The sequence below is a fragment of the Cheilinus undulatus genome, linkage group 15 (genome assembly GCF_018320785.1).
Source record: "Cheilinus undulatus linkage group 15, ASM1832078v1, whole genome shotgun sequence".
Lineage (NCBI taxonomy): Eukaryota > Metazoa > Chordata > Actinopteri > Labriformes > Labridae > Cheilinus > Cheilinus undulatus.
In genome coordinates, this window is record NC_054879.1 from 31,842,510 (window position 1) to 31,860,257 (window position 17,748).

Below are 17,748 nucleotides of genomic sequence, written 5' to 3' on the forward strand. Positions count from 1 at the left end.
TTCGCTTAAGCTGTTGCTTACATTCCTCATTGAGACAAAGATAATATTTTCCAAGAGGTTTTAAAAATCATCAGCATTCAGAGTCATGAGCTAAATGGCAGTAATGAAAATAATTTGCTGGGTGGCGGTTGAACCTCCTTGCTGCAAATCACATCCTCACCTTGGAAACCTGCCCCATGTCCTCAATGGTGGCCCTTTCATTTGGGAATTGGGAAAATATTTTCTCAATTTTGGAAATGAGGCTGTCAATGTTGAGGTTGGCTTGGGGCCGGCCCAGTGGGAAGTAAAACTTTGGAATGCTTTCACTCAGCGCTGTGGTGACGGGCTCCTCCGTCCTCACCTGGGCCTGAAACACACACAGAGATAGAGTGTTAGCCACTGATGCTAGCAAAAGCTAACAAATTACTAACCAAGCATTCATGCATGTGTACAGGCTCGCCTTAATACAAAGTGTAGACTGCTTTTCTAAAACCACATCTATCAGCAGCCTCAGGGCCCATCAGAGAAAAGCTGTGAGTACTCGGCAATCATAATTATTATCCATGATCATTATCCATTTATCTTTGATTACTATTACAGTGTTACATAATCCCAACTAACAGATTCTCACTTTGCCCATTAAGATCTTCTGTTATGTTTAGAATGATCGACTAATAATATTTAAGCCTGATGACCACACTCGCCATGCTGGCAACTTAGTAATGTGTCCTGTTTGGCAAACAACATCAAAAGAACAAGGACAAAAGAGCTATACTGAAGAATATTAAGAGATACAAAAGTCTGCATTGGTGTAACATACATAAATATATGTGGTTATCTACTCTCAGATACACAATTGCATACTAGCATTTCAATAAATAAGTTAGTTGGATCACAAACTGGTACAAAGGTTCATTGGTTTTGTTGCAAATTTAAAAGAATCATTAGTAATGGCAACACAATTATAATCCTATCATGGCATCAGGTTAATGCTCGAAACAATTAGAGAAACAATGACACATTACATGCTCTATATTCTACCTCCTAAAGATTATCAATCATTTGAAAGTTTTTCATATTTGTCAATTTTCAAACTGACTGACATTCCTAATCCTTGATTAGAAAACACAAATTACTTAGATTCTTGTGGGAATCCTGGGTGATAGCAATCCATGCAGTATGCTGCAGCGCAGCAGACTATGAAGACCCTCCTAGGAATCTCATAAAATTAAAAAATTAAGCACACGCAGTTTGTATATGAGGTAGTGCAGCTGATCAACAGAAGGTTGCATTATGGCAAAGGAATAGGCTGGTATGTAGAGCTGAAGTAAGTCAACTTCCTGTAAAAATTGGCGACATAGTGAAATGGTTGCCATTGCTAGTGAAGCATCCTTTAATTAGATATGTCAGTGATGCAGAGAAATATTGATGCCTTTCTATCAAATTCCGAGCTTGATAGGTTCAACTCAGTCAGAGGAATAAAGAAAAGGCCCAATTCGTCACTTCCTGTTGCCAGTAAGGGGTGCAACAGCAAAACAATAAAATTAACCTTTGGATAACTTTGCATCTCCATCTTGTCTAGAAAGTGCAAAAAAAAAAAAAAAAAAAAAAAAATCTGAAGTCAATCAGATAAATTCATTTGGACTAATTTGTTAAAATTTGTGACCTGTCCATAGATGAAAATGCCAAAATTTAAGTGCACTTCCTGAACATTTTAGAAGATGGCCTCACAAGACTTTTTTTCCAACAATACTGAACTGTACTTTGGCAGACTGTTACAAACAACAGGAGAAGGAAGGACAATATCAAGTCAATTAAAATATATTTCTTGACCTTTACAACAGAAAATGAGGTACACTTCTCAAAATACATTACCACTGGTTCACTAAAGCTACAGAGTAAGCTACAACTGCAAGCCAGCCTGGAAAATACAATGGCCTCTGAAGCTACAGACCTGCATGGAAAAAGTAACTCATGTGAGTAATTATAGATGCTCATTTTATTCTTGGGGTGTAAAAAATGATTTCATCAGTAGGTGGCATCTTCAATTGAGAAAAAAGGCAACAAAACAGTGCACCTGATGGATTGTAAACACAGGCTGTTACAGACAGCACCAGACTTACAGTAGAATCATTATAATTACCAGCACCTTACGCATGTGTATGAACCTTAAACCACAGAGGTACAGCATGGTTTAAGGTTCTGTTAGCTGTGAGACATTGAGTAGAAGGCTGAGATTGAACTCCCTACTTTGTGTGCCTGAACGAATTAATCCTAACTAACTCCAACTGAAGTCCATCAGAACTTTGAAATATGCAAGAACCTAGGCATACAGCATCTCTTTGTGTATAAGCCTTAAAGTTTTAAGATTGCCAAAACTTTAAGTATTCCATTGCTCCTGGATACCAGGTTTTTAAACTAGCACCAATTTGTTGGCAATGCAATTTCTAATACTAGAGTATTCAGTCTTCTATCAAACATGACTTTAGCTGCTTTACAATATTTTTCCACATATTGTTACCATCATTACGGTCATACAGAAATGTTCAAGAAAACCTGAATCTACTTTTTCTGCATTTCCCTCTTCTCTCTTTCCGTTTGATATTGACTATGATTGTATTGAAGTCTGAAAATCTGGCATTGGTACAACCCTGATGACACTAATATCTTTGTGCATAAATATGTCAGAGTACGCCAGTAGGATAAGCAAAGATATCTGACCACAGTTGAAATACTGAAAGATGTTTACATTCCCTGATAAAATCTTCACAGGGTGTCCATGGTGTTTACAACATGAATCAGAGAAGATATTATCACAGCCCCACACATAAAAAGCCAGACACATTAGGGATCCAAATGTGTCTCTATGTTGCACTTATTAGCCAGTTACTAAAAACAGGCCAAGCAGAGCATGCTTCACTCTCAATCATCAAGACTATTTACATGACTGAGGAATCTGCTAACCAGATCAGTCTCCATGGCTTTTAATAATCACATAAACAGACCAACACTGTCCTCTATTATAAGATAAGAACACTATCTAATGACTGTCTTTGTGGTTGGACACATTTTCAACTCTATGTAGAGTAATCAGGGCCAACATTAAACAATCAAGTTTGCAGCAACTTTGCTTTTAAAAACTGTTAAATGATAGAGGAGATGAGAAAGCTTCGGTCTTTCTCTACAAGTATCTGTGTGACCTCTGATTCTCTAAGATAATCTGCTCATAAGTATATGATAAATGATAAATACTCCTTCTCCTCTGCTCTTCTCTGTCCCATGTGTTGGTGTCAGCTATGGCTATAAAAGGACATAAACATCTCCTGTTGCCCTGCCCAGCACTGTCCCCTCTCACTCTTACTCTCTCTTGCTTCATGCTAACCGCTAAGAGAGCTCTTGAGCACAACCGCTAAGCCCCATGACATTTTGCACATCCACAATGATGTGGTCTGAAAGAGGACAGTAAAGCAGCTGAGCACAACATACCACACACGATCAAACATCATAGAAGAACTAAGACTTAAATCTCAAACATCGCACTGTACAAATGAAGAATACCTTTCCGAAACAACTGCAGAAGTAATTCCCTTACAAAGGGAGTTATGGGCGAATCGAGATCATATTTCATAAGGCACAGTTGTGAGCTATACATTAAAAGTTTTGGATGCCTGTGATGTAACTGTGCATTTGTCCTCACTTGTCCTAGGGGAAGCTGGTTCTTGTAGCTACGTTTTGTTTAGTAAGTATGAGGATAAGGTAAAATTACTTAAATTGTAAGGCCTGTCATTAATTAACTAGTCCAAATAAAAAGGTATGCCCACAGGCTGACAGGGCCACAAAAGCCTGCATGTTAGGAGAGTACACTCATACAAACACCTGCCTGTCCTTGCTGGAAGGCTCTGAGCCTCTTCTTGAACCGAGAGGGCAGCACAAAGTCACAGCCGCGTGCCAGCAGAGCCAACTCCTTCCTCAGGTCAGGGTCCTGACGCAGAGACAGCTCCCTCATCCTCATCCTTGCTCCGGACAGGACGGGGAACACATAAACACAAACAACACTCAATCCAGAGTTATCCTCTTGACTGTAAGAATCACAGAGTAGCAGTCAGCACAGTGAGCACGAGGCGGTGGCAGCAGTGGACGTTCTGTCTGTGTGGTGTCCCTGTGATTGTCCTCTGTCAGAGTGAGAGCCTCTTAATGCAAGGGAGCAGCTGCTACTGTGACTCTCTCTCCCATTCCAGATCTGGTCGCACAATCTCAGCTCTGCCTGCCGCTCTGTCCCAGTCTCTGCATAACATGTGAGCACACACACACTGCACAGGGTCAGGGAGCCCTTGCCTAAGAGCTGCAGGGGAGATAAGAAGTGACGGGGTGTATGCGTGTGGGAGTCACTCAGTGTATGTGTGGGATGGGAGGGGTGTGTACAATGGATCTGCCCTTTCCAGTTTGCATTCCTTGCTGCATGTGAAGGTTATGTAAAGAGACGGACTTGTTATTGCAGCTCGCAGCAACTACTGAAACTAATTGAAGGATGCACCTTGATGCTACAATGCCTCCATTCACTAGGCTTTGAAAAAAAGCATCAAAAACTTCAGAGAAACTTCGCTTTATGTCTGTGACAATAATGGAAAATAATTCTCAGTAAATACATTGAAGTGAAAGTTTATAACACACGTCATGTTTGTCTGCATCTCTTATTTAATCACCAGGGCAGCACCAGCAGACAAAACAAACTTGCTGAGACTTTGGCAAATACACAAATATTTTTACCTTCATATGACAGCTAAATAATAACTCACAAGGGTGTAGGCTAAATCCCCTGATGACACATTCACAACAGTAAGAAATGTTGAGACTTAGGTCTGTTAGAGCAAGTGTTATATTGTTTATTTTTTGTAATTTTGTAACATTTATTTTGACTTTTGCGACATAAAGTTCATTTGGATTGTCATAATAAATGCATATCAATTTGAAGTATCAAGTATCGGTCATAGGCACTGACAATCGATTTTAATATTGGCACTGAAAAAATAGTATTCGTCAACCCTTAGTTTAAACGACTACATTTTTCATTTAAAAAATTGGTTATGATTGAATAATTTAAAGAATTCAGGTTGCAATTTATTTTTAACAAGGTGGCTGGTGTGTCTGACGCTGGTCCAGTTGAGAACCACTTCTCTTGGGGCCGACTGATACTTATTCTTCAAGGCCGATATGATATAGATTATTAGTGGTTTATAATACAAATAACCAATATTTAGAGCTGGTATGCATATATGGTTAAAATGAGCCATAAATAGTTTTTTCTAATTTTCCTTAAAAAAAAAAAAATATATATCTTTTGAGCTTTTTGCCTCTGTTTTTGATAGGACAGCTGAAAAGAGACAGGAAACATGGGGAGAGAGAGAGTGGGGGGGATTCACTGAACAGTGCTTAGACCTGCAACCAGTGTGTCAAGGACTAAAGCCTCTGTATATGAGCGCCTGCTCTACCAACTGAGCTAAACTAGAGCCTAAGCCTAAGTAATTTATATGTTACATTTACAGCATTACTGCAACCCTGAACAGGATAAGGGGTGTAGAAAATTACAATTTACAACATTAATTATAGGACATAATAGGACATAAAACTTTCATGCAAGAACTAAGCTACTCCATTGACTTTTACTATAAATGAATATGTACAACAGCCAGAGGTTTTATCTCTGAAACTGCACCCCTTTTAAAGTTCATGTACATATTAACCAAAATTCTAGTGTGCATTTAATACATGTACCATTATCAGTAAAAGTATAGGATGAGGAAAAAACATCTGGCACACCTGGCAGGAGGAAGCAGGAGAAGGTGGAGGCAGAAAATCAAGAGAATAAAATGGCTAAACTAAGCTAGGCTTGGTTAAGCTAAGATAAGGAAAGTAAAGCAAAGCTGTGCTTGAAAAGAAAATTTCTTAGCATATCAGCCGGCTGTAGAGGATGAAAAGGGGCCAAGGGGAAACACACATTGCAACATTATAACAAGAATATAACTAATCTCATCAGGGATTAACGCTGATTCAGATGATCGAATATTGGCTCTGAAAATTGGCCAGGCTTTTTGCTAACAGACTGGTTGCTTATTTCTATGTTGTTTTTAATGTATATGTTGATATTGTGCTGTTGGCCATTAATTGAAGTGTCCATGTGACACTCGGCTTTTGAATCTGACTTACTGACTCAAATTGAGATGTATACCGTGGTCATTTTTTGTCCACATTTACCAGCCCTACCGGGCACAAATATTCTGCATCTGATCTTATGGTTGTCTTTGTTTTGCCTTCTCGTTGCAAGCTTGAGCTGCCAGCCATTCCACATCTTATTATAGTTATAGTTATAGTTGATGGGTGATAGGGAGAAGGAGGGGGGTGCATGTCAAATTCAAAGAATGATGACTGAACCAGTCTGCGCCTATTAAAAGCACCAGCAAACACTGTTTGGGCAATCCAAGAAACAAGATCTGGAGACACAAGGGTTTATCTTAAGCACTCAAACAAACATCTGCTTCCGGTTTCTGCTGTCCTAGGGTGATGGCAATTACATCAATTCTCTGTTAATGTGCTGATCTAACAGCTTGGGGTTTACCTTTGCTGTAAACAAGGAATGCCCAACACCTACATGCCAAGTGATGTAAGACTGAAGATCCAGATGTCCACATCATTAGACCACAAAAATAAGCCCACATGTGTTAATGTTTTTTGTTATTCTAAAATAAAAGTGAAAGCACACCCACAGTATTTTTAGTTGACAGGATCACAGCATCCACAGTTTTCCAGTAGTTTCTGCTCAAACCCAGTTCCTGTTATCCTCCACACAGGACACTGCACACGCTTGATAAGCTGTTTGTATGATGGCTTTTCACACTGGCTGCCTTTTGTTCGTGCTCATCAATTCAAACCAAATATGGAAAGAAAAGCAACAAGGCCAAAATATAACCTGGTAGATCACATTGAACTGTCAGCTCACATGGAAAACTGGTGTGTATGTTTTAGTGTTGAAGCAAACAATACCTGAAGTGTGTTTCACAAACAGATGTTCAGGGATAATGATGTGTTGGTTTACATATGAGGCAACTGTACTGCTACTAGTGTTTTAAATCCAGGAAACAGAGCGAACAGCAGCATCACATGCAAATAACCTACAGTTGCTGAATGTAAGCTCCCCTCAGGATTTATAAAGCCTGTGACTTTTGAAAAACTCGGATGCACATGTTCCAGCAAGCATTTCCAATAATCAAATCATCTTAGGAGGCAGGGACGGTGGATAATCTGGTTATTTTTTCCTCTATTTAAACTAATTCTGATGCTTAAATTTTCAAAATCTGTTCATACAGAGCACCATTTAGTCATTCAAACTATGATTTTAGAAGCAACAAACCACAACAAAGGCTATTGGAGGCCCTTTTCAAATAAAGCAGGTCTTGATGGTACAGAACCACAAAATTAATCCACCAGTGAGCTGAAGATTTTCACCAGAGGCACAGAGAAGTCCCGTTTAATAAGACAAAAACCTCTGGTAAAACAAACTTATCAGTATTCATCTGCTATAACCCATTTTGGAGGGCGGATTTGAAAATCTGATTAACATTATTCCTCACCATGGCAGAAGTCAAGCTAACCTTAGTGGCAGCTCTTATTTGTATGCCAAATCACTGGATAAAAAATGACAGCATAGGCACAGGCATAGCATAGGCTTTATCTACTTTGTGACTTTGACTATGGTAAATATTTTTCTTCAAGTATTATTTAAATTTTCAATTACCTGGATTCAGCACTGGGTTGCACTGGCTATACGGAAGTTCAAACATAGCTTAATTTAACAACAATTTAGCCAATGCTGATACCAATGTCATTTTTATTACTTCTTGTGATGTAAGACTCCTAGTATTCCAACTTTTTGTCTCATGTTAACCATGAGAAAAAACTTTGTTTTTTGGATCTTATGCTTCACTACCTAATGCCAAAACAATGACAGGATTTAAGTTACTAGCCAACTAGTTCCATCTTGGGGTTTGGGGTGGATTTTATGCCCCAATGTAATTTAGCTTAGCCAGTGCATCAAGCCATACTTCCTCTTAGCTGCTCTAAAGCAGAAGTTAGAACTGCACTTGTATGATGTCAGCTGTCTGTTTGAGGCTACATGGCTTTATGTTGATTTTTGCAATTCTACATTTATACAAATGAGGCTCCTAACATAAATAGAGTTCTCAGAAATGAACTGAACAGAAGCAACATTGTATGTCTCTGTCAACACATGACCATGCCATTACAATAAAGGTATTTCAGTTATTTCAACAAGCATGTCTTGGAGGTTTTCTTGTCTCCCAATCCTAAAAGTCCCTTAAACATATACTTTTTTGGGTTGACTTTTAAACTTTGGCATTTGATTTTTAATTCCCTGATACCCACATTTCATTGTATACTTAGCATCCGCATATATGCCACTGGATGGTAACCGGCTGTTTCAAAACAACACAGTCTGAGGTAGCAGTCTAACAGGTTTTACTAATGCTATGTGCACGCTCTAATGGGTCACTGTGACAAACAAACATGAGAACCCAGGCAGACCCTACAGTATGTCTAATCTGCAAACTAAATCTGATTTGTACAGAAACATGTGCCAAGCCATGTTCACCTCATTACATAACAGATGAACTTATGAATCACACACTGTCAGGAGGAGGGAGTAACTCTGAGCAGGTTTAGGGTTCGAGAGCTCCCAGCAGTCAGACTTTCCACAAATTTTTGAAGTTGAATAAGAAATGAGCTTTAATCAAAAAGGAATTCAATACTGATACTTTGGAACGTTTTCTATTCAAGAGACAACATGTAGGGCAGATTAGAGTGGAGTGAAATAAATTATAGGAGGGTGGAGCAACACTGATCAAAACTCCCTAAGGGACTTCTCCAGCTTGTCAATACTAGCTGACATGGTGTCCCACAAAAATACTACGCTTAGGTTTCTACATCTGCATCACTAACAAGATTGATCCAGTGACATGTGCCTAAAGAGGGAACTCATGACAGTGGGGTAGATCCACAACTGGCTCACAGCACTGGGTACAAAACCCAAATCCAGAAAGCTCCAGCTCAATCCACCAAAATCAGACGTCTGAGACGGGGATTTGGGATCCATGTGAACATGGGCCAAAAATAGGCCTGATTGACTGGCAACATGGTGGGCTCCAGGAAGAACGACATGCAGAACATGATGAGCGTAGATCAGCTGGCTTGCATAAGAGTAATAGTACAAAAACAGAGGCTTTCAGTTATCATGGAGGTCTGATGAGATGTCTTTGCAGTCTACATGACACCAGAAGTGGAGCAAAGGGGCAGGAGACTAAAGAAGGAATTTGCAGATAAGAGGTTACTGTAAATAGCCCCCTTCCCCACACACTTACACAACAGTATTGCAGTAACTACTATGCAAACACTGACAGTTTATAAGTTGTTAGCAGCAACAATTACTTTGTGAGGTATGTGTTTATTTGTTCAACAACATCAACCTAACTAGGTGCAGACCACAGTCTGCTAAAAAGGGTATACAATAGAAGACAATTTTGCCAGTTTAGGGTCAGATTTCCCCCTTCCCACCAAAGTCAGCTATGGCCTGATTATCTGGTGATTGTAAAGATTATCCAGTTAGAATTCTCCTGTGCTATGTGATGTGTTTAAGAGGATTTGACCCCCTCGAGACAATCAGAGCAGCTACAATTTGAGATCATAAATATTAAACATTTCAATGTTTACGAGCAGTAATGACCAGGACTGTCAAATAGAACAGAGCAATAGCCGATCAGAAGCATTTTGACAGAAGGAGGAATCACAACAAACAAAGCCATGGCAATAATTGTAAATATGGAGCATTAAAATTAGACAGCATACAGAAATGGAGGACCAAAATGTTGATTTTAGGCAAAAACACAAGTGTTTAACAGTCTTTCTTGAGGAAACTACCACAATCCAACTGACAATGAGAGGACCTGGACTGAGATTGCTAGTGCAGTGGGTGTAGCAGGTAGCTAACAGATAGCTTGTTTACGCTAAAGTCTAATTTTGCCCCACAAGATTTGGAGTTTTGAGAGTGGAGACTCTAGCTGTCAGTAAACAAAACCTGTTAAGTGTGTGGTGTGTTGTGTTGCTCATCTCGTTGCACACCACACATAGTAACAAATCATCTCAGTCAGTCATTATTTGGCACCATGTATGGAGTGTCTTATATTTTCAAAATCATAAAAATCTTTCAGTGTGTGCCAGGTTTAAGCTGTGTTACTCTGCAACATTTTCTGCAGGCAGTGCTCAGGGTTAGGAGTGTTCCAAGGTGAGTTATTTTGAAATGTGGTTGGATGCGTATTTTATTGCAGCAGACTTCTCCAAAGTGATGAAACGCTAGGAAAAATAGTCAAAAATGAAAACCTTTTATTTCAAAAAGGATCACAGCATAAGCGGGCATTTGATCCACTTGCTAAGAGCGGCTAACGTTAGCGCTGGTGCTGCCAGCCTTCAGTCATCCTTGAAGTTTAACGTCTACATACCTGTGCTGAATGTTGTTACTCACAGCTTAAATCAAGTGACTACACCAGAGTATAACCTGACACAGCCTACACTGACTTATTCTCCATTTTCTAGATAACAATACTACTTAACCTAGCGGTTTCTATGCTACTGATGCGATCTGTTTTCCCTCCTTGATTCCGTCAGGGTGGAAGAGTATGATGGTAGTATGGCAGTAGTCATTACCTGGCAATGCTGTGGCTACTTGCAGTGAGTGGCCATGTCACAGTTTAGACAGAATATATTACTGTGATTGCAGAATTGATTAAAAAAATGTAATAATTAGTTCAACTGACCAGTTAATCTGGTGGCGACAACCAAGGATGCCAACTTCAATCGTTCTGTCGGCTAATAGCACACATACCTACTCAGGGTAGCGTATAAAATGGATTTAAAGTAAGCTCAGCAGACCATGTTATCCATCTTCAAAACACCAAGCTTTGTTTACTGCATTTGATGTATATAAAGCAAGTTTTCTGTTTGGCACATATCTAAAAACCTCACACAGATAGTGATCTATAAGTACTGGGTGATAATATTCCTATCAATAAATCTGGTCCTATCAATTTATCTATTGAGGTTTTAAAAACAAATCAAAACTTCAACGAATTGGCTGAAATATGTTGAAGACAGAAGGTGTCACAGTTCTCAAGAAGTGTTCTAAATGTGTTAAGGTTGTCAGACACCTCATATTTCTTTGTGTAGTCTCTCTTAGGGCCGCAACCTGCTCAGTCAAAGCCAAAACTCAGAGGTTGCAATGGTACACTAAACACTCCCAAGTTAGAAAGACTCCAAAATAAAAGGACTTGCGGGAAACAGTTTAACACTCAGTTCTCCCAGATAAGTTGGGTGACTGAAAACATGACCCTGGACCCTGCTTCAAATAGCTTCAATGGTGCTGAGCCCAACTAAGCATGTTAAAAATAAAATCACATCTTGAAAAATAACCTCCAATCCCAAATCTAGACACAGAGAATAGACTAAAAGGTACACAACAAAGTGAATCTTTCTATTGTGCTACATTTCTTAACTCACATTTTGTCTGTGATTATGACCTAATTAATCATAAAATGAAAGAGATTTTTGAGATTCACAGCATATCAGAAAGACATGCCTTACTTATGAGTTGACATTTACTGTATGTAACGTAAATACAAGATCTACAACCACATATTCTGACAATGAGCAGCATCTAACAGGAGTTGTTTCAGGGTAAATTACAAGGGATAAATGTTCTGCCACACCTCATCTCACTGGCAAGACTTCTGGGTATCTAATGCCAACACAAGGGAACCAAGGCTATCTATATCAGTGTCTGATGTCAAAGTCACACCAGCTGTTCCAGGCAGCACCAGCCACACATAAATTGAATTTTTGACTAATCCTTTCAAGAATGCATCTCTATACTGGAATTCATTTTGTTGTCTTAAAATAGAAGTATTACTTTATACAACCTCACAATCCTTTCAGAATTGAGTGACACAGCACTGCCACATGCCATGACACATCACAGCAGAATACACAAACTAATCAGCAGTTGCTTTGAATTAATCTGGGGTGAGAGAGTGGCATTAAGGGTCAAGCATTACTAGGAGCCAAGACACATGGATGTAAAAAAACCATCAAAATCTTTCAAACAATCTGCCAGACTCTTAAGTCAGTGGTTCTCACATGGTGTGGCGACGCACACTGGTGTGCCTTGAGGCAAGTTTGGGTGTGCCATGGGAATTTGTACAACCATGATTACTATGACTATGCAACTATGGAAAAATTGGACAACCTCTTAGAAAACTAAAGATGTCTGCAGCATTTCTGGTATTTTCTTACTGTGCCTTTGTTTCATATGCATGTTTTTTGGTTAATTTGGTGTAAAAATGATGTAACAGGTATAAAAAGTTTTGGATTTGCTATAGCAGGTTGCTTTAATCAACAACTGTGAATATGGCTGATGTGGCTGAAAGTTGTTCCCAAAAGGTGTAGCGTTGTGAATTAGAACAACCATGCATTATTACTACTACTACTATACAACTAAAGATACTGCAACAAAATTTAAAGAGGCGGTTCAGCATGGATATGAAAATGGTGTGCCTTGAGATTTTGGCTTGAACTATGCTTTGTGCAAAAACATTAGAAAATCACTGCTCTAAGTCTTTCACCATCATGGCTTATTTAAATATACAAGGCAGAAAGAGATAAAATCATTATTAACTAGAACGGCCGTCTGAGGCAGCAGACCCACGCCTTAGCAGCGCCACCGAGGAACTCACATGCCCATTGATTACTATGGTGTTCAACATTTCGAGGTCAGAGAAAAACCGAATGGGTGCGTGAATCATCACCAAAATCTAATTGATTCTTCCCTGTCACCATCCCAATATTCCCTGAAAGTTTGGTGAAGATCTGACTTTCCATTCTCGAGTTATCTTGTACACATACAAACAAAGAAACAAACAAAGATACGGAACCCTTTACATAACCCCCTGATGATTTCATCGGCATGGGTAATAATTAAAGATCACTTAAAGCCGACTCATTGCTCTATTGAGAAACACTAAAATATGACACATGCAGACCAGTACTCTGCTGCATTGCTTGTTTTCTTTAGCATCCTCTTCTACCTGCGGTTATGTGGTGTTAGAAATGAATCAATTTCTCAGCAGGTTACCAAGACGAGACAATTTCGTTGTTTAAATCTACACCAGATATTTTCAGGTGTACTGAAGTTAAAAAGAACTGTTATGCAACCTGATGCATATTTTTAGCTCTATGTTTCTACCATTAAAAGGAAAACAAAGCATGAAGTACTTGATCAAACCCTTCTACACATACTACATCTTGTTATTGAAACATTTCTGACATTGGTGTCAGAACCAGCTTATCATCTCTGAAATGTAACTCCCAGTTCTGAGTGCAATGCCAGGTCTTAGCTGTCCAGGCCTGGTGTTATAGTCAGTGACAAAACAGATGTAACACCGGCAACCACTTGAATGCCTCCTCATGTATGTCTTTAGCATGTCAACAACATGTAGAAGGAGGGGTCTCCAAGATGACCTCCCCCAGCTGTCTGGCTGTCTCACTGTCATCACACTTGTTATGATCAGAGTGTCCTTTCTTGGCTGCTTGGCAGTCATGAAAAGAAACATTTTAAGCCTTTTAACTGTTTAGTGCTGCTTGAATTATATGTGTAATTGAAGCACACTACAGTATAAAACCTTTTCCCGCTTTGAGACTCTTGTTAGAGTGTGGTAAAATCACTGCAAGTGGAGTAACCAAGGTTTCAGATACTTCCATCTCTTAAACCTTGTTTATTCAAGATTGAGACATCAGCATTTCATAAGTACTTGACTAACAATGACTACAGATTCATATAGACATAGAGGATCTACTGAGATGGTACAGGGTGGACAGTCCTCGAATTTCTCTGATCCTCTAGGATACTCAGCAACCTCTTGTGGCCAGCTTGAGAAAATAAACTTTCCAACTTTGGCCTCCTTGTATCTTATCTAAAAGATATGGTAATCTTACAAAAAATCTACAAACTGGGTAGAAGAGGAAGAAAGATCAACAACAAAGTCAGAAGGTAGTTGTGATGCCAAGCTAAAACATCAACTATATTTTTTGAGGATCTGTAAACAAACCCATAAAAGTTTTATTATTAGCAATAACAACATAATCTGGAACAGCTGTAATATTTCAAGTATGTTTTAAACAGCAGATATATTTCTTATTGTCATTTTAAAAATGCAAGGATTTTACCACCTATATCAAAAAAATGAGACATCCAAATTGGTGTGATATTTTCTAAAAACGCTGATATTAATGGAATTTAGTGTTTGTTATCTTTTTCCAATTTGGCTTTTCTACACCAAAAATGAAAATCTATTTTGCTAAACAAGGCCCAAAGCCATGAGATTCAGATAAGCTTTTTGTATACATCTGTCCATTGTAAATCAAATAATGAAATGCTTACTTCAAGTCAAGTATGAGCAATTAATTAAAATTGGGATTGAATCCCAATGTCCTAGTGCAATTTTAAAATCACAGAAGGTTCATCATTTCTTTAACCTGAAATAAGTTAAAATAACAGTTCAATACATTTTGCAGCAGAGATGTTATGCTCTTTATATTATGCAAATATTCAAGTGCAATTTTTGAAAGATTTTGCAAAAGTCCTACTTTCCTTATTTTTTCTGTTTTTCTTGTTCATAAAAAATTATCTTTTCTGTCCATATAACAATTCATATCAAATTTGCAATATGAGTAGCAATTAAATATGTTTTTTCAAAATTTTGCAGATCTAATTCAATTTATCTTATACTGTGTTTATCGTAATATAGAATGATTTATTGCTTGTGTTTGCTGAAAAATACATAAGATGAGGAACTTAAAAATGATTGCAGTTGAAATCCATCCATCCATTTTCTATACCACTTATCCAGTTGGAGGGTCACGGGGGTGCTGGAGCCTATCCCAGCTGTCATTGGGCGAGAGACAGGGTACACCCTGGACTGGTCGCCAGTCAATCGCAGGGTTGACATATAGAGACAGACAACCAGGCACACTCACATCCACACCTACAGCCAATTTAGAGTCACCAGTTAACCTAATGAGCATGTTTTTGGTGGTGTGAGGAAGCCAGAATACCTGGAGAGAACCCACGCATGCACAGGGAGAACATGCAAACTCCACACAGAAAGGCCCTGACCAGTAAGAGAACCAGGGACCTTTTTGCTGTAAAGCAACAGCACTAACCCCTGCACCGCTGTCCAGCCAACAGTTGAAATCGCTATTTCAATTTTGAGTAAAAAAAATTGCAATTAGATCATTTTCCCCAAGTTATTCAGTCCTGCTTCATACTCAAATAAATAATCTTCAAGACCAGTGTTAATTGTGGCAGCTATTTTTGATTTTAGTCTTAGTCTTAAGGATGTGATGTTCAGCAGTTATGGTCACATTTTAGCAATTTGTATCCTTTGTAGTTTTAGTCGACAAAAACTAAAAATCACATTAGTCATATTACGCCTTACATTTTAGTCAGAACTTGTTGCCAAAACATTATTCACCTTGCCTGAATCTGTTGCCAAATTGTACTCGTGTGCTTTATGCACCTACAAAACCTAAGTTCCTTGTGTTATTCAGCTGAGAGACAAAAGAAGCACAGATATGTTTCGGTTTGATGGATTTACCCACAGGGGAGAAACATGGATTTTGTATGTCTAATGAAAACTAAAATACATTTTAGTCTCATTGACAAAAACTTAATGTACTTTAAGTCAGAGTTTGAGCCATCAAAGATCTGTTTTAGGCTGGTCTTAATCTCATCTTCCTTATATAAAAAAAGCTGTCAACAATGACCTTTTTTCAGTCAAAGTTTTAGTTGATGAAATCACCACCGCTTTACAAGAGGAACAATCTTCATCTCTTTATACTCAGTGATGTTAACAAGCACATACCTGTTGTTAAGACAGTAATTAACTTCATTCCATTCTAGAATGCACCCAGTTGCACAGGTGTACTGACTTCACTTTGCCATTTCTGTGTACAGTCTACTCCAATGCAACATAGCTATCTGAAACTAAATAATGAACATGATTTGGATGAAATATAATGGCATATCCCATGTCTTGCTCCATCTTATAGATTCTACTACCAACACCTGCTGCCAAACAGATGACGCACCATGATTTTAAGCACGCCCTGAAGTTAAAGGTACTTCGAAAAGCTCAAGAAAGAAGACTGAAACTGCTAGTCACCCCTTGTTTTGTAACTATGAAAGGCAACCTTGAGTGCCCTGTGGCTTGGTATTTTAAGAACCTCTTAATCTTGTTAAAACCTGCTAAACAGTTTCAAAACAGTGTAGATAAGGGGGATGAGCTACATGCTTTAAGAAGTCTGATGATAACCCCTTAAACGTTTATTTTGTTAGTTTATTTACCTTTTTTGTGCTGACCGATCTCCGCAGAACTCTGCCATTGGGTCCAGTCATTCTAGTATTACTGCTACAACCAGAGGGCAAGGTGCTGGCAGAGGGGGGGCTGGAGGGAGTGCTGATGGGAGCAGGCTTCTTCTCTACCAGGTTTTTTTGGGATGCCACATTATTGTTCTCATTGAAGGTTAATAACCTTTTGTCCTGGGGCTCCCCGCTGCTCAGATCAAGGTTCTGCCCACTTTTGATTAGATCAAGATAATCCTTGAGTAGTGATTGTGTTGCAGGGTCACTTAACCAGTTAAGAAACAGCTCGTCCACTTTCATCTTCAGGACAGGCTGGATGACTTGTGGTGAAGGCATTTTTGCAGGATATCGTCACGTGCCTGTGTTGACAAAAGAGCGTTGTTTATAACATACCACTTTGGTTCTGTTTTTCCTGCACAGCCGCATTGAATATAGGGATACTGTACAACAACCGAGCTGAAAAAGTTCTTTAAAACACATTGTTTCATATAAAATAACCCTCACAATAGCTTGATATCAGCTGTCCTTGTTGGGAGTTCACACAACACACTCACTGACGTTATTGAATTTTAAGCGCGAAACGTCAATGGTTTAGCCCACAGGCAAAAGTAAACGTGAACCTATATTGACCCCAGTAAAGTTGGCTATTTTTAACTCCACTGCCAGAAAAACAGCTGCACAACGTCCGTTTTTACTTCGGCAGCATTACTTAAAACTGTCAGGCTACACGTGAAGGAGAATCCCCTGTCGACAGAGTGAGTAAAGTTGCTGTTTGTAAAGGCTGGCTACAACACTTTGTTAGCTACGATAGCTTTAGCAGGCTGGCAAACCTTGACTCGTTAACAAAGATACCAACCTTGGAATGAATGAGCAGCACTGTCAAACAGGTTGAGGAGGCTCTAATACACTTCCGACATGAGTGAAGTCGTCGCAAGCATGCATATTCATCCGTGAATAAGAAAAGTATACGCTGTATCTGCGGTGTTCATATCATTTAGTGAAAGCAAAGCAGGCAGGCAACCGCAACTTCTAAGCTCTCGTTCCCCTGGTAACCACATCGCGTTCTCGCGAGATCTTCCGGGTGATAGTTCAAACTGGCCCAACAGCTCACTTTCTAGCACACAGGTACTTTGAAGATGAGCCTTCAAGAAGTGTAAATTGACTTCAAATATTGCTTCATTCGAACTTTACTTCTTTTATACAGTACAGTGCTGCATTTTCACGCTTGTTAACAT

General features: G+C 39.0%; 1 protein-coding gene across 2 annotated transcripts in view; it reads right to left on the reverse strand.

The window, feature by feature from the left end:
- ppp2r3b (protein phosphatase 2, regulatory subunit B'', beta) overlaps positions 1-17,524 on the reverse strand; it is a 34,394-nt gene extending 16,870 nt beyond the window's left edge. Inside the window, exons 1-3 of one of the 2 annotated variants that reach the window (XM_041807299.1) lie at positions 17,370-17,524; positions 16,496-16,872; positions 161-346 (exon numbers count right to left, since the gene is read on the reverse strand). In XM_041807299.1, coding sequence (XP_041663233.1) covers positions 161-346; positions 16,496-16,849 — 540 coding nt within the window. In that variant the 5' untranslated portion in view covers positions 16,850-16,872; positions 17,370-17,524. Of the gene's footprint in view, positions 1-160; positions 347-3,859; positions 4,320-16,495; positions 16,873-17,369 lie in introns of those variants that run through there. The other variant, XM_041807300.1, reaches the window with a different exon arrangement.
- Between the last annotated feature and the right edge of the window lie 224 nt (positions 17,525-17,748).